The sequence below is a fragment of the Rhinopithecus roxellana genome, chromosome 11 (assembly GCF_007565055.1).
Source record: "Rhinopithecus roxellana isolate Shanxi Qingling chromosome 11, ASM756505v1, whole genome shotgun sequence".
NCBI classification, from domain to species: domain Eukaryota; kingdom Metazoa; phylum Chordata; class Mammalia; order Primates; family Cercopithecidae; genus Rhinopithecus; species Rhinopithecus roxellana.
The window spans coordinates 4052239-4070644 of NC_044559.1; the positions used below are offsets into that span (position 1 = coordinate 4052239).

Sequence of the window (18406 nt, forward strand, 5' to 3'; positions counted from 1 at the left end):
AGTGGCTAGAAAGAATGATCTCCAACTTCCTCAGTTTCCTATTGTAGTAGAGACAGAACTTTTCTTGGCAGACCATTATGCAGTGTTGTTCTTGGATCATAATGAGAGAGGCATCTGCTCTTCAAGCCCACCCAGTGGTGATACAAGCACCAAATAGCTAGATCAAATCCCTTTCTGTAAACTGGCTGAAATGATTCCTATGATCTACAGCTGAAACCTCACCTTTCTTGGACCAGGCTACAAGAAAAAGAGACCAAGTTCAGAATGATGTTAATGATAAAGATATGTATTTTCTACCATAATGGAAGTCCAGAGATAGGAAGGATTCCAGGTTCAGTATGATCAGTTGCTAATGTCACCAAGAACATAGATTCTTTATGTTTTTCACATTTGCTATTCTCCTTCCTTTTGTGGCCATAACAGGGCAGACTATAATAATTAGGTCCTTATGCTTCTTTGTTTATGTCTGTACAGAGGGATGAAGGTAGAAGAGAGGTTTGCTTCTCTTTTTTACAAGACCAGCTTGTTTCTATGGGTGGTGCAAATCAACTACCCATTTCTGAATTATTCACTGGAAGGATCTTACTGTGGAATGATCACAAATGGCTTTAACTAGCCAGACGGTAGAATCAGTGTTGGGGAGTCAACACCAGTGTTTGTTCCAGTCATTCTACATTTTCATTTTTTTTCTCTCTTCATTCTCTCAGCTTTTGTACTAGCAAAGATGGAACACAATGTGAAGGTCTAAAGGTTTTCCTGTTGGGGATCAAAGATGATCAAAATGGCTTCTAATCTGGTGGAAATTTTATTTCCCCTTCTAGCTTGCTTAGACTTCCTTTCATACTAAGGTTAGGGAAATTTGTGAGAAATTTTAGGATTTCTGTGCCTGTCTATCCCAACCAAGAGCCCTCACTTCCAACTCTACAAAGAGCCTCTGTATATAGTGGAGTTCCAAGACAAGATGTGCTTCCCAGGAATGTGCAGATTCTTAGAAATGTCCACCTCTTTCTTTTTCTGTATTGTTTTGTATATATCTTTTTGCTGGTATTAACTTGATTATTGTTCATGTTATTTGGCTTTGCAAAGAGATCATGAGAACTTGTTTTACTTGGACATCTTACCTAAAATTTTGAAGCTTTTAAAATATTCTTTTACTGTTGACTTCTAGATTTATTGCATTTTGGCCAGTGGACATGATGTATAAAATTTCAGATATTTGGAACCTTGACTGTCAACATGACCTAAAAGATCATAATTTTAACAATAAAAAGATTGCATATGTTATTAAATATTAATAGAATGTTCTCCCCAATTATTGGTCACAAGTGTCCATATGTATCCATTATTCAGTCTTATTAATTACATTGCATAGATTCTCTCCATCCTTGGTGTGTGTGCACGTGTGTGTGTTCATGTTCAATCTGTTTCAGAGTAATGAAATAGGACGTGAACTCTCCACATCCCCACATCTCAGACTCTAGGAACTTCCAAACACTTGGTCCCAGGGAAGGCAAAAGTTCTCTTTTTCCTAATCTAAGCCTTGTACATTCTTCCCTTGGCATAACTGTCAATCCATATACCCAATTCATATTATAAAACAGAACACTTCTCAATTCACAGCATCTGTTATGTTTGTAGCACTGAACAGTTTTCTCCAAGGACAGTGGATTTTGTATAATTTCAAGGTGCAAATAGCCATGATTTTTCCAAAGGAAGCCTCTTTCAAAGTAATGTACTCTTTACCTGTGGAAAAATAAACTTCTTTTTACCCTTAAATGGTTGTGCCTTTAAGAGAAACAGAAACAAAAATAAAATCTCCCTTCACATATATACCAGTGACTGACATATGTGAATTTTTCTCTTCCTTAGATACACACAAAATTGTTTCTGAAGGGGAACTACATCAGTTGGCTCAGATTCGGCCATTAATATTCAATTTTCATGAGCAGACAGCCATCAAGGATTGTTTGAAAATGCTTGAGAAAAAAACAGGAACATATGATATCATGCAGGAATTTATGGTAAATATTTTCTTGACAAAAGTTTATATGTGATTTCTTTTTCCATATCATTGCCAGAGGGTTTCTTTTCTTTTCTTTTCTTTCTTTATTTGGTTTTAGTACATTATTTTTACTTTTAAATATTATATCTATTTTAAAGTAATAGATGTACATGGTTAGAAAAAAAAAAGCCAAATAACATAAAAGGATATAAAATAGAAAGTCTCTCTCTTTCTCTCAAGACTTTCTAGGACCCCTTTACACTATTCATTTTGTCATTTGGTCATGCACACTTTTTAAAAAATTTGTTGGAATGCACTTTACATCCTTAAATTTGTTTTCCACCTAGATACAATTTCCAAATATATTATCAGCATGTATAGCAGTATCTCATTTTTTAAGTGTTGCATAGTAATTATATGGTAATTAATTTTCAAAATTAAGGTACTTATAATATTTAACTTCTGAAATTAAGGTTCTTATCCATATAATTAACTACCATGCAACACTTGGACATTTAGGTTGTTCTAATCTTTGCTATTATGAACAGCAGTCATCTCTCTTCATATACTGTATGCATATATTTAAATATTTTTAGAACAAATTCCTAGAAAGACAATATTAATATCTTGGGCTATCAATTTTTTGGATCTTTTCTCATCTCTTAAATGACAAATTATTTCTTATTGATGATTTAATTGGTATTTCTTTATTTGAGAACAAAAGAATATCTTTCCATATGTTTTTAAGCCTTTTATGTTTTCAGAGAACTGCTAGTTTCAATTCTTTGCCCCAATTTCTTTTTTTTTTTTTTCTTATTGGTTACTCTTTTTTTTTTTTTTTGAGATGAAGTCTTGCTCTTGTCCCCCAGGCTGGAGTGCAATGGTGTGATCTCAGCTCACTGCAACCTCCGCCTCCCAGGTTCAAGCGATTCTCCTGCCTCAGCCTCCCGAGTAGCTAGGATTACAGGTGCCTGCCACCACACCTGGCTAATTTTTGTATTTTTAATAGAGATGGGGTTTAACCATGTTGGCCAGCTGGCGTCAAACTCCTGACCTAAGGTGATCCGCCCTTTGGGATTACAGGCGTGAGTCACCGCACCTGGCCGATTACTAACTCTTTAAGGAAAAAATTATGCCTTTTTGTGTCTTACATGTAGTATTTTTTCTGCTGTTGTTTGTGTTACACACAGGTTCACATGCACTTGCACACACATGCCTGTTTACCATGAAGAAATAGCTAATTTTTAGTGGTCAAATATGGCAGTCTTTTCTTTTGGGGCTTCTGGATTTGGGGCTTTCGGTGCTCTTTAGGAATGCTTCTTTTACTCTAGGATTGTAATAATTACTTCATGTTTTTTTCTAGTACTTTTATGATTTTTTAAGCATTTAACTCTTTGATGCAGCTAGAATTTAATTTGGTATAAGATGTTTGATAGGGACTCAGCATTATATAACTATCCAGTTGTCCCAAGACTCTCCTGGAACTTCCCTTGAGTGATGCAAAATGCCACTTTTATCATATACTAGAGCTTTACATATATTTTAATTTATTCTTGGACTTTTTCTACTGATTTTCTTATTCCTTTATTGGTATTACTCTGTTAATTAGCATAGCTTCATATTATCTTTTAGCATCTAATGAGACTCATCTGCCATCATTATTCATTTATGAAATTTTTTCTCATTCTTCCTACAGATTTTTTCCAGATTAATTTTAGAATTGTTAATTCTAAAATTAATGAATTTCATTAATTAATTTTAGAAAGACTTGATCATTTTATCATACTACTTAAAACCTTCACAGGCTCCTTCTTCCCCGTGGTTGCTAGGTTGGCTACACAAGAGTTACCCAAGAGCTTTGGAAATATATAGATCCTCAGGCTTTCTCCACAAATATTCTAATAGAGTATGACTAGCTACCTCCTAATTTCATTTGTATAAGAAACAAGATCGTTTGTAGTTTTAGTCTGTTGTTGGACTAGATCATGTGCTCTGGGCTCTTATTACCATATTAGTCACAGTTTCCCAAAGGGATGCTTATGCCTCCATTATTTCCACCCCTTCACCTTCTCTCCTCTTTCCTTCTAAGTACACACTGTTTTTCATATGCTAACTTCCAATGACTCACTAAGGCCCAGTTCAAGGGCTACTTCATCTTTAGGAGCTTTTCTTCTTGACTTTTAGGTGCAATCTAGTGCTGTCATTTTTACTAGTATCTCCATACATTGGTCACATGGTATTTGATTACATGTCTTCTAACTACTCTGTTCACTCCTTAAGGATGAGGCCATTATCCAATTCATCTCTGTATTCCAGTGTCTGAAACAGGGCCAGGTACCTACTAAATGCTTAATAAGTGTTTGTTGAATTCACACTTGGTAAAGAAATTTTTTGAAAGGAAGGATTCTTAGGGTCCTAACTATAATTTCTTCAAAGGGGAAGGGTAAATTGTGAGACTGTTTGTATATATTTTTTGTTTACATGTTTCGGTTATTGTTATTTTGTTATTTTTATTTGTAAAATGATAGATCTGTGGGTAGGTTGGGAGAAGTGATTAGCCTGTATTTCCTTTTTTATGAAAGAAGAACAAAATGCAGTTCAAATGGGAAGTATCTCCAGAAAGTTTAACATTTTCTTATTAAGCAACTCATTGATTGGCATCTAAACTTGAGATACTTTATATAGTACTTTTAAAATGGGGATCTAACTTAACACAAAACACATTAAATAGCAGGTCATGTCAGATGGGGTTTAAGGATCATGAGCACTAAACAAAGGAAGATTTTTTTCTTGTTTATTGGTTATAGTAAATACACAATTTATTATTTATTTATTTTTTTAACCTTTTAAAGGCTTTGGAACTGAAGAATCTGCCTGGTGAGTTCAACTCTGGGAATCAACCAAGCAACAGAGAAAAAAACAGATACCGAGATATTCTTCCATGTAAGCTAAAAATGGTTTTGATTATTTTCCTGTTTACATTTAGCAAAAGTGAAAAGGGCACTGTATGGCTTTTTGTATGAGACATTTTGGCCTGTGACCATGATGAAGAGTTCCGGCACATAGCACTGGGTGACCTGGGCAGATTCTAAGATATGTGCTACATAGGAGAGAGTCAGTTCCTCTCTTTCTGGTACATCCTTCAGCCACTGTCACAGGGTCCTTTACAGCAGTACTTCAGCCTTGTTCTCATATATTGCTGCTTCTCAGAGCATGAGCCTTCCAAAACAAAATCCAATAGTCTGAGTCATACACCACTTTTGGTACCCAAAGTCTTAACCACCTTCTCTGGCTATTTTGTTTAGACACACAAAAACGCTATTTGCATCCTTCATCCTGGACAATAAAGCTATTAATCTGCTCTCCAACAGGAGGCTGCCTTTTGGTTGTCTCCACAGGGCCTTAACTGCTTCCCAGTGTTGACGGGAGGGTAGTGGCACCTTCTCTGTTCTCCCCACTCAGTTACTCTTAGGAGTTATCCATCTCAGGCCATTCAAAGAGCAGAATCAAAACACAACAATGCAATTTTATCTTAGGCAGGAAATCTCATTCCATAACTCACATTCCTTTCAGAGTCAAGGTTTTTCAAAACTAAATTTACTATTTTACTTCCTCCAACTTAACCCTCTTCTTATATTTTACATCTTACATAATCACCAAGTTCAAACCAGAAAATAGGGAGTCAGTTGATTGTAATACCTCCAGGGTCCTCCCCCATCTCTCAGTTCCCACAGCTGCTGACTTAGTCTGAGCCCATTTTAACTCTCAGCTGGTTACGGTCTTCTTTACTGCCTCACTTTCTGATCTTTCACAAAAGCTACTGAGATTTCCTTAAAATGCAAGTCAGAACATGTAGCTTTTCTTTTAAAGCTCTTTCTTGGCTCTTTGTTACTGTCATGGTACAGTTGTTTAACATGGCATATGAATTTCACCTGTTTTCTTCTCTAGCCTTAGCTCTCCCACAGAACTTCTTTTGCTATCTAGAATTAATAATTCTTTTTTTGTTCATTGGTTGTTATGCCTCTTAAACTGCAGTTCTTGAAAGAACTACTCATCCCTTCTTTGCTGAGGCAGTTCCTGCTTAAGCAGCTGCAACAGGCTTTTCTTATTTTCCTCAAAGCTAGGTTTGGTGTTTTTCCAGTAGTTTCTTAGCATCTTGTAACCATAACCACTCTCCCCTTCTACCAAACCATATTTTAATTTATTTTCATTTTTGTTTCTCCTACTAGACTTGAGATAGTTATTATAAAAACCAGAGTGGAATGCAGTGACTGCTCTCATTAGATAAATACCTCATGTTTAGTGGGTTTATTAAAATTGAAAATAACTTTATGATTATAAAAAACAATAAATACATTTCCAACATGGTTAAAATAATCTATTCTGTTATCTTCTGTGGGGAGAGTGTGGAGAAGTACATTGGTGAATACTTCTGAAATCAGAGTAATGAACCATGATTAAACATTTTAATAAATAATGCTAATAATTTGTTGCTTCTCCAAAATGTCAAAGGTCCAAATTTCATAATTTCTATTCCTGCATGTGCAGTTTGCCCTCAAGGAGACTAAAAGCAAACATGCCTTAATAATTAGCCTCTCGGGATTGTAAGAAGCTCATTTTACAATAGAGGGTACACATAATATTTTATCTGACTTGAAGTTTTTATTCTGGATATCGAAAGAGTTATAACTAAGAAATTCAAAGATAATAAAAAATAAAGTTAAACCATTAAAGTAAGGAAAGTTATGTGAAACTTTCTGCTTTTCATAAAAGAAAAGAAACTGTAATTCAACCATATTCTACCTAAAGGCCCATTGGTGTATCTACCTCATAACACAGTGTAATCTAATCTGAAACTCAGTCAACTTAAGTGGCCATCATAAAAAACTCTTTGGTTTTTTAAAATCACACATTTCTTGGCTTTATAGAAAAGGTTCCTGAAGATTCACATCAAGAAAGCTAGAGAAGTAATTTGTTATGTCGTCTTCAAATGCTGAGAACACTAAATGGATGAATTCACACACCTTTGAACACTACAAATACAGGCAGCCTTCACTTTGCATGGCCTCAATATACTCCAATATCGGTTACTGTTTTTAACTAAATAACACCAGTCCCACAACAATACAATTCACATTTTAGTTACCACAATATATTCACTGCAAGAAATTGCCTAAAGCAATAAGCATCTTTGCTAGCACTTTAGTCCACAAGTCCCTATGTAAATAACAGATGTGCATCATGACCAGTGACTAATAAATGTTACTTCTTTCAACATATGTCAGTGATAGGTAACTGTGAGCCTGTTATTCATTTCACACACAGCAAAGCATCTGATTGTGTTGTCTTCTCGTCTCTCAATGGTAAACCCCTATGACCTTTTACCAAAATGTATAATCGAGAGAGAGATTTGGCTGAGAGAGATGAAACTGCAGTAAAGAAACAAAAAGTGATCATGTTGGGAATGAAATTTGAACGGAATTATAGAAGAACTAGCTGACCAGGGACATGCTGACACTGCTACTGCTCAAGAGACTCTAGAGTTGCAGCCTAAGGCACCTGTGGAAGGAGAACTCACCAACATGAATGACCAAAGTGGTTGTGAGGAAAAGGATAAAGGCAACCTAGGGGAAGCAATGATGGCAAAAAACTTGACATTAAAGAAAGAAACTTTGGAGCTATTTCACAACAATATAAGTGCCAAGGATAAAAGGTGGAAGCTGATCCAGACTTAGAAGTTAGCCTAGACATAGAAAAAATACTCACTCTGTATTGTAAGTTATACAACAAAAAGAAGAGGCAGACACTGTTCAAACTACTCTTGGTAAGTTTTTTTTTAAAAAAAAAAACAAATTAAATGCTTTAATTCCCAATATTTCTAATGTTTTAAATTACAATGTTCTAAATAAATGTTAGTCTTGCTATTTTTTGCTTCTCTATATATGTATAGCCAGCAATAAGTGAGTTTTTAGTGATTTCACAAAAAAATTTAAGAGTCATGAAACAAAAATAGTATTTCCTATTGATTATTAAGATTCTTTTGTATGGTTTCAACTTGCATGGTCATATTTATGGCCCCGTACCATCATGCCAAGCAAGAATGGCCTTCATTTTGTAGTATAGGAATTTTTAGGTATAAAGACAGTATCTTCCATTTCTTTACCATTTCACAACTTACAAAGCATTTTGAAGGCTAATAAAAGAGCAAGTCACACAGGTTCTCCAACTCTTGGCCTAATACTTTTTCTGTTACTTGTCTGTCTCTCAGGGATCTACTCAGAACTGATAAAGGTAATGACTTAGGTTTCTGTTAGCTTCTCACTTTTCAGAGCATGTTTACATATTTCTCATTGAGTGCTCTGTATGCTCATGTGAGAAGAACAGGGGAAGATGATAATATCTAAATTTAATGCAAGATAATAAGGAAGGGATAATCTTTCAACAAATCGTCTGGACAGTTGCATATTCATATACCAAAAATGAACTTTGGTTCTTACCTCAAAACTTATATAAAAATTAACTCAAAATAGATTATAGATCTATCATTAGAGTTAAAAACATAAAACTTCTGAAAGAAACCCTAGGAGAAGATGTTACTGCCCTTGGGTTTGGCAAATTTTTTCCTAAATAGGACACAAAACCCTCAAATTGTAAAAGAAAAAAAATAAATTGGACTTCATCAAATAAGAAAAAATCTCTGCTCTTCAAAGCATATTATTATAAAACCAAAAAGGAAAGCAACAGGCTGGAAGAAAAATACATGCAAAACAGTTATATCACAAAAGCTTATATTCATAATCTATAATTACTACAAATCAAGAAGAGGACAAATAACCCAACACTAAATGAGCAAAAGATTTGAGCAGACACTTCTCAAGGAAGATGGCAAATAAATGCATGAAATGATATCCACCATTATAAATCATTAGGAAAATGCAAATTAAATCCATAATGTGATACCATTTTACGCTCACTACAATGATGGAGTTTGTTTCTAATAAAGTTAAACATATACCTACCATATGATTCAGCAGTTCTATTCATATGTTTTACCTAAGAGAAAGTAAAGCATATGTCTGCATAAAGACTTATATATTAATGTTCACATCAGCTTTACTTATAATAGCCAAAAACTGGAAACAGTGCAAATGCCCATCAACGGGAGAGTGGATAAACAAATTGTGGTATGTCTACATAATAGAATGCAACCAGGCAATAAAAAATGACTAACAATGCATTGAACAACATGAATGAATCTTAAAATAATTTTACTCAGTGAAATAAGCCAGTCAAAAGAGTATATACTGTATGTTATGAACCAAATTAAATTCTCCCAAAATTCATATGTTGAATTTCCAATGCTTTGTACCTCAGAGGTGACCTGATTTGGAGATAGGACCTTTAAAGTGCTAATTAAGATAAAATGAGGCTCTTTGAGTATGCCCAATCCAATCCATCGGGTGTCCTTATATAAGAAGCAATTGGGACACACAAGAGACATCAGGGATCCGAAGTCACAGAGAAAAGTCCAAGTGAAGACACAGCAAGAAGGCAGCCATTGGCATGCTAAGGAGAGAGACCTCAGGAAAAACCAAGCCTGCTGCCACCTTGATCTTTGTCTTAGTTTGTTTTGTGTTGCTATAAAGGAATAATTTATAAAGGAAAGGGATTTATTTATCTCATAGTTCTACAGACTGGAAGGTTCAAGAGTGGGCATCTGGTGAGGGCTACAGGCTGCTTCCACTCATGGTGGGAAGTGAAGTGAAGCCAGCATATGCAGAGATCACATGGTGAAAGAAGAAGCAGGAGAGAAATGCGGAGGTGCCCGGCTCTTGCAGAACGAATAGAATGAGAGCTCACTCATGCCATTAATCTATTAATGAGAGATCTGCCCTTGTGACCCAAACACATCCCATTAGGCTTCACTTCCAACATTGGGAATCAAGTTTCAGCATGAGGTTTAGAAGGGCCAAACATCTAAATCATAGCATTTTGCCCCTGGCCCTTTAAAACTTATGTTCTTACCACATTGCAAAATACAATTATTCATTCCCAATAGTCCCTAAAAGTCAACTTGTTTCAGCACCAACTTAAAAGTTCAAAGTCATATCTAAGACTCAAAGTAAGTTCTTTCCAGTTGTAAGCCTGTAAAATCAAAAAAGAGGATATTTACCTCCAAGGTAAAATGGTGGTACAGGCATTGGGTAAACACTTCCATTCCAAAAAGGAAAAATTGGTCAAAAGAAAGGAATAATAGTCCCCATGCAAGTCCAAAACCCAGCAGGGCACACATTAAATCTTAAAGCTTCAAAATAATCTCCTTTGACTCCATGCCCTGCATATTGGTCACAGTGGTGTGTGGGGTGGGCTCCCAAGGCCTTGGGTAGCCCTTCCCCCATAGCTTTGCGGGGCACAGACCACTGGCTACTTCCATGGGTTGTAATAATGCTGCAGCTTTTTCAGGCTGATGTGGAATGCTGTTAATAGCTCTACTATGGTGGAGTTCCAGCACCTTTGTGGCTCCACTAAGAGTTGCCCTGGTGTGGACTCTAAGGAAACTCTAGCCCAACATTTCCACTAAAGATTGCCTTAGTAGGAGCTCTCTGTAGTGGCTCCACCCCCGCAATAGCCATCTACCTGCACTCCCAGGCTTTTTAATATATTCTCTGAAATTTAGGTTAAAGCTGCCACGCCTCCATGTCCCTTGCATTCTGGATGCCTGCAGACTTAACACCACATGAATGCCACCAAGGCTTACCACTTAGCCCCTCAGGAGCAGTGGCCCAAACCCTACCTGGGGCCATTTGACCTATTGCTGGAGCCAGAGCAGCCAGGATGTGGGGAGCAGCATCCTGAGGTGGCCACGGGCAGTGGTGCTCCAGGTCTGTCCCCAAAAGTCATTCTGTCCTTCTAGGCCTTGGGGCCTATTAGGGAAGGGGTGGCCCCAGATATTTCTGAAGTGCTTTTGGGCACTTTTTCCAGACTTTCCCTCATATTCTTGTCTTTTTCTGAGCCTTCCACACACTTCCAACCTCTGCTCATCGCCCAGTTCCAAAACTGCTTCCACATTTTCAGGTATCTTTATAGCAACACCCCAATTCTCAGTACCAATTCTGTCTTAGTTCATTTTGTATTGCTATAAAGGAGTACCTGAGGCTGGTTAATTTATAAAGAAAAGAGGTTTATTTAGCTCCCAGTTCTGCTGGCTGGAAGGTTCAAGATTGGGCCTGTAGTGAGGGCCTCAGGCTGCTTCCACTCATAGTAGAAGGTGAAGTGAAATCAGCATGTGCAGAGATTACGTGGTGAAAGAGGACGCAAGAGGGAGAGAGAGAGGGGCCCCGTCCTTCTTAATAATCAGTTTTTGCAGCAGTGAATAGAGTGAGAACTCAGTCAACCCCGAGGAAGGGCATTAACCTATTCATAAGTGATTTGTCTCCATGTCTCAAAACCTCCCATTAGGCCCCACTTCCAATGTTGGGGATCAGTTTTCAACATTAGGTTTGGAGAGGACGAACATCCAAACCCTAACAATTGCTGCACTTCCAGACTCCAGAATGTGAAAATAAATTTCCACCCTAGAAAACTAATATACTATATGCTTCCACATATACAAAATTTTAGAAATTTTAAACTAATTTGTATTGAAAGAGTGTATCAGTGGTTCCACATATATAAAATGTTAGAAAATTTAAACTAATTTGTATTGACAGAGCATATCAGTGGTTGCCTTGGGGCAAGATGAGAGCAAGAAGGATAGATTATAAAGAGGCATGAGGATAGTTTTGCACTGATGGAGATGTTTAATTATCTTTATTGTTGTAGTGGTCTCATGGGTGCACATGTATGACAGTTATACCTCCATAAACTGTGAAAAAGGTGGTTTGTGAGTGCAAAAGGTATATTACACTTGTAAAAAGTTTTCATACAGTTCACCATTATAATGTAGATAGATGGGAAAACAAGCTCTTTAAGGCAGAGATTTAACAAGCTTCTTTCTGTACTTCTTGAGGTTGCTGTATGTTTGCTTCTATTACTACCACTTACTAATAGTAATAGTAGTAGTAGTAACACTAATATGTTTATTACTATTGCTTATTACTAATTTAAGTCTGTTATAGGTAGTAATATTTAATTCCCACAACAACCTACCTCTGAGGTGTCAGTATGTTAGTGTCCTTGTTTTACAAAAAGGCTAAAAGATATTAAGTAATTTTCTCACAGTCACTGCAAATAGAGAGAGATCTGGGATTCAAACCCAGGCTTATCCACCACTGTATTTATTGTACATTGCTTTGTTTTCTATTTCAAGAAACTTTTTTTTTTTTTCCTTTTGAGATGGAGTCTTGTTGTCTCCCAGGTTGGAGTGCAATGGCACAATCTCAGCTCACCGCAACCTCTGCCTCCTGGGTTCAAGCGATTTTCCTGCCTCAGCCTCCCAAGTAGCTGGAATTACAGGCATGTGCCACCACACCCGGGTAATTTTGTATTTTTAGTAGAGATGGGTTTTCTCCATGTTGGTCAGGCTGGTCTCGAACTCCCAACCTCAGGTGATCTGCCCACCTCGGCCTCCCAAAGTACTGGGATTACAGGCATGTGCCACGTGCCTCGCTGTTTTGTTTCTTTAAGAATCAGAGTCTACTTGGAGTTCAGTATCACAATCATAGCTCACTGAAACCTCAAACTCCTGAGCTTAAGCAATCCTCCCACCTCAGCTTCCCAAGTAGCTGGGACTACGGGGATGGGTATGTGCCACTACACGCACCTAGCTAATTTTGTATTCATTTATTTTTTTTAGAAACAAAACTCTTTTGCTTAGGCTGGTCTCAAACTCTTGGCTTCAAGTGATCCTTCTGCCTCAGCCTCCCAAGTAGCTGGAATACCTGGCTCTCGTTATTCTTCTTATAGATATGAAACTTTATTTTGTAGTATTTGTTGCTATTACTTCATTTTCTTTCTCTTTTCCCTTAATTTTAAATCACTATTCTGATCTATTAGCTGTTTGATTGGAGATGGGTATAAGTAGTTGATGTAGTCTCAAACTCTACCTTTATCTTTCTTTCTTTCTTTTTTTTTTGTATCCTGATAAATGAATATTTTTATTGGTTTTAGGAATCTTGGATTTTAGTTCTTTTTTTTCTCATTTTTTTTCCCCTGAGTGTTACTTTACTGTCCTCTTCCTTCCAGTGTTTTAGATGAGAACTGTAATGGTCATCTGACTCCTTTTCTTCATGAGAAATATGTTTTTTTTTTTTTTCCTTCAAAATCTTTAACTATTTTCCTGGAATTAAATAATGTTACCAGGTGTGCTTCATTTCCATCAGTCTTACCTAGACAAATAAACCCTTTAATTGATCTTCCTTTAGCTGTAATACATTTCATCAGTTAGTAATTGCTCCTCCTGCCTTCTTTTTTTTTTTTTTTTTTTTTTTTTTTTGGCTTCTATGAATTGTAGGGTTGTCTCTCGGTTCTATCTTGTAAAACTTTTTCTCTTGTTACTTCTACTTCTGTAGTTTTGCATGTACTTTCTCTATCTCTCTGATTTTTATTCTTATTTTCTTCTTTCACTTGGTCTTATAGGAAACTAATTTAAGTTTTTAAAAAAACTTTCCTCCTTCAAATCATCTACTAAAATTTTTAGCTTGTTTGATGGTTAATTTCATGTGTCAACTAGGCTAGGCTATGATACTCAGCTATTTGGTCACATATGAGTCTAGATGTTGGTGTGAAGGTATTTTTTAAAGATGTAATTAACATTTAGATTAGCAGACTTTGAGTAAAGCTGATTAGCCTCCATTATGAGAGTGGGCGTCATTCAGTCAGTTGAAGTCATTAAGAAAAAAAAGGCTCATATTTCCAGAGGAAGAAGGAATTCTACCTCCAGACTGCCTTTGGACTCAAGACTACAATGTCAGCTTTTCCCTGGGTTTCTAACCTGTTGGCCTGCCCTGCAGATATTGACTTGCCAGTCTCCACAATCATGAGTCAGTTCTTTAAATCTTTCTCACCGTATATATACAGCCTATTGATTCTATTTATCTAGAGAATCTAGAGTAATAGAATTTGGTACTGAGAGCAATTCTAGAGGAACAGAGTTTTAAGGATGAGTTTTATGAATTACTTCCTTAATCTGATAAGACGTAAAAGCATTAATGACTTTTCAATAGTGAATAGAGTATTAATAATTCATAGTGTAATGTGACAGTAGAGATATACAAAGTATTGCCATTAGGTAATCCTATTCAGACACTTAGAAGAAGCAAGGTTCTGGGTGTCTGTATTTGATACCTTAGAACATTTTTGAGTTCTCATGAGAACAATGAGATTGGCTAGTTACTCCTGATGTAGAGAAGGAAAGGATGATCTTAGGAATTAATTTTCCCAGCTCAAGTGCCACATAAATAACGCAAAAGTTTCTCTTTCTGCCCAGAAAGAAACTCTTATATTCCAACAAAACTGAGATTATAGAAAACCAAACCCAAAATCTCATCTTGAAAATGACTGAATTACAGTGCAAATTGAATCCCCACCCTTTTAGGGTGTCTGCTGTTAAAATGAGGGCATTGACTGAGAAGGAATGGGATCTTGAAAATTGGAGTGGAGACATATGTGAAGAGCCTTATAAAGCTGGGCGTATTGAACCCCTTGACTCTGATGAGTCTTCCTTGCCAGTAAAAGCAGCCAGGCCACCCCCATCTGAGGAGATTAATGCTACTTTACCTGAGGAAACATTTATTACCTCCCTGAGTTTGTTGCCTTGCAAGACATTGCTGATTCTTCTCAAGACTCACAGCCACCATCCTTCATTGCTTCTAGTCTCAGCAGGCCCTTAAAGGTAAGGTACGAAGTGTGGTCCATGGGGAAGTATGTTACACTACAAAAGAACTACATGAATTTTCCAATTTATACTGACAGAAATCTGGGAAATATTTGTGGGGAAGGATTTCAAGGGTGTGGGACAATGGTGAAAGGAACTTAGTGTTTGATCAGGCTGAATTTATTGAAATGGGACCACTAAGAAGAGATTCTGGACTTAATATGTGGCTTGGGGAGTTAGAAAGAGCTCTTACAGTTTATTTGGTTAGTTGTATTTAATGGACCAAAAGGTGGCCCAGTCTAAATGAAGATAAAATGCCAGAACTGCCTTGATATATACTATATACTGCGAAGGAAGGGATCCAAAGGATTAGGGAGATTGGAACATTAGATTGGGTTTATCATTTAAGACCTGCCCACCCACCCCAGGAGGTCCAGAGGATGTACTTTTCTCATAACTGTGATAAATATATTTGTGAGGCGAGTCCCAGCATCCTTGAAGAATACTGTGATTGTTCTTCTCTGTAGCTCAGATATTGCAGTGGAAATTGCTGCCACTGAATTGGGAAACCTGAATGCAGTGGGTATAATTGAATCCCAGAGAAATAAGGGCCAGGTGGTGGCACTTGATAGCCAAAGGCAAGGTGAATGTGGTATGGTAATAGGCAGCAGAGTCAAAGCAGCAATCAGAACAGTCTGACCTGCAGAGACCTATGGTGTTGATTAGTTGATCATGGTGTTCCTAGAAGTGAACTAGATGGGACGTCTACTAAATTCTTCCTTGATATGTGTAAGCATAAGAGTTCTAGGTCAAGTGAGCAAAATTCTAACCTGAACCGTAGGAACAGAGAATCACAACCAGTCAATAATTTCCCAGACTTGAGCCAGTTTACACACGCAGAACACCTTGAATAAATGGGAGGACCCTGGCACACTGCCAAGAATGTATACGGTTAATCTTTCAGCCTTTCCCAAAGGGACCTATAGCCTTTTGCCAGGGCAACTGTACATTTGGAAAAAAGAAAATAATCAAACCTTTCAGAAACTACTGGACACTGGCTCTGAATTGACACCAATTCCAGGAGACCCGAAACATCACTGTGGTCTACAAATCAAAGCAGGGGCTTATGGAGGTCAGGTATTCAATGGAGCTTTAGTTCAAGTTCATTTCACAGTGGACTCAGTAGGTCCCTAAACCCATCTTGTGATTATTTTCCAAGCCCTGGAATGAATAATTGGCATAAATTATTCAAATACTCAGTAACTGGTAGAATCCTCACATTGCTTCTCTGACCTGTGGAGTGAGGAATATTATGGCAGGAAAGGGCAAATGGAAGCCACTAGAACTGATTCTGCTTAGGAAAATAGTAAAAAAGCAAAAGCAATACTACATTCCTGAAGAGATTGCTGATATTAATGCCTCCATCAAGGACTTTAAGGATGAAGTGATGTTGATATCTATCACATCCCATTCAACTCACCTGTTTGACCTATACAGAAAAAAGATGGAATTTGGAGAATGACAGTGGATTATTGTAAGCTTCCTCAGATGGTGACTCCAGTTGCAGCTGCTATACCAGATATAGTTTCATTGCCTTAGAAAATCAACACATCCCTTTATACCTGCTATGTAGCTAGTAGCTATTGATCTGGGAAATGCTTTGTTTTCTCTATACCTATTAATCAAGAACACCAAAAGTAGTTTACTTTCAGCTGGCAGGGCCAGCAATACACCCTCACTGTCCTGCCTCAGGGGTGAATTAACTCTTCAGCCCTATGTTGTAATTTAGTTCTCAGGGATCTCAATCACCTTTCCATTCCACAGGATATTACAAAGGTTTATTACATTGATGACATTGTGCTGATTGGACCTAGTGAACAAGAAGTAGCAAATGCTTTAGTCTTATTGTCTGCCAGAGGGTAGGAGATATATACAACAAAAATTCAGTGGCCTTCTACTTCAGTGAAATTTCTAGGGGTCCAGTGGTGTGGGACATGTTGAGATAATCATAAGGTGAAGGATAAATTGTATCTGGCTCTTCTTACAACCAAAAAAGAGTCACAATGGCTAGTGAACCTGGGCGTTTTGGAGGAAACATTCCTTATTTGGATTTGCTACTCTGGTCCATTAACTAAGTGATATGAAAAGCTGCTAGTTTTGAGTGGGACCCAAAACAAGAGAAGGCTCTGAAACACGTTCAGTCTGCCATGTAAGCCTCTCTACCACGTGGGCCGTATGATCTAGCAGATCCAGTGGTGCTTGAAGTGTTCATGGCAGATAAGGGTGCTGTTTGGACCTTTGGCAGACCCCTTTAGATGAGTCACAGTGCAGGCACATAGGATTTTAGAGCAAATTCCTGCCACCCTCTGTGGACTCTCTTTTTGAGAAACAGTTTTTGACCTGCTACTGGGCCTTGGTAGAGACTGCTTCATAGACTACGAAGTAGAGAATGCTTAACCATGGGCCACCAAGCCATAAAGTTAGGTATACACAACAGCACTCCACCATCAAATGAAAGTGGTAGATCCTGGGCTTGAGCAGATCCTGAAGGCACAAATGAGTTACACGAGGAAGCTGCTCAAATGCTTACTGTTCCCACCCCTACTACATTACCTATCTTCAGCCTGCACCTATTGCCTCATGAGGAGTTCCCTATGATCCACTGACAGAAGAAGAGAAGACTTGGATGTGGTCTACAGAAGGTTCTGCATGATATAAAGGTACCACCCAGAAGACAGCTAGAGCACTGCATCCCTTTTTTGAGACATCTCTGAAGGACAGTGGTTAAGAGAAATACTCCCAGTGGGGAGAATATTGGGTAGTGCACTTAGTGGTTTGGTTTTTTTTTTTTTTTGCCTGGAGAAGTGGCCAAAGGTATAAATCTATACTGATTCATGGGCTATGTTTAATGACTTAGCCAGATGGTCAGGGACTTTGAAGGAACATGATTGGAAAAATTGGTGACAGTAAGGTCTGGGGAAGAGGCATGTGAATAGACCTTGCTAGATAGGCACAAACACAAAGATATTTGTATCCCATGTGAATGCTCACCAAAGGTTGATCTCAGCAGAGGAAGACTTTAATAATTAAGTGAATAGAATGACTTGCTCTATGAATATCAGCTAGACTATTCCCCCAGCCACCCCTGTCATTGTGTCATTGCCCATAGGTCTCATGAACAAAGTGGCCTTAGTGGCAGGGATGGAGGTTATGTATGAGCTCAGCAACATGGACTTCCACTCACCAAGGCTGACCTGGCTACAGCTACTACTGAGTGTCCAGTCTGCCAGCAACAGAGACCAACACTGAGTACCTGATGGGCACTATTCCATGGGATGATCAGCCAGCTAGCTGATGGCAGGTTGATTACATTGGGACCACTTCCATCATGGAAGAAGCAGTACTTTTTTCTTACTAGAATAGACAGTAACTCTGGGTATGGATTTGCCTTCCCTGCACACAGTGCTCCTGCCAATTTACCATCTGTGGACCTACAGAATGCCTTATCCACCATCATGGTATTCCATACAGCATTGCTGTAATCAAGGAACTCACTTTGTGGCAAATACCTTGTGGCAATGGCCTCACTG

At 37.8% G+C, this 18406-nt stretch overlaps 1 protein-coding gene across 50 annotated transcripts in view; it reads left to right on the forward strand.

Moving 5' to 3' along the window:
- The window catches only part of PTPN20 (protein tyrosine phosphatase non-receptor type 20), a 102656-nt gene that overhangs the window by 63996 nt on the left and 20254 nt on the right, over nucleotides 1–18406 (forward strand). For 18 of the 50 annotated variants that reach the window (XM_030940206.1, XM_010383737.2, XM_030940207.1 and 15 more), the window contains 2 exons: nucleotides 1870–2021; nucleotides 4855–4945. The exons of 14 other annotated variants lie outside the window; for them this stretch is intronic. In XM_030940206.1, the coding sequence (XP_030796066.1) occupies nucleotides 1870–2021; nucleotides 4855–4945 (243 nt within the window). The remainder of the gene's footprint in view (nucleotides 1–1869; nucleotides 2022–4854; nucleotides 4946–18406) is intronic. 18 more of the 50 variants (XM_030940214.1, XM_030940232.1, XM_030940220.1 and 15 more) reach the window with 1 other exon arrangement.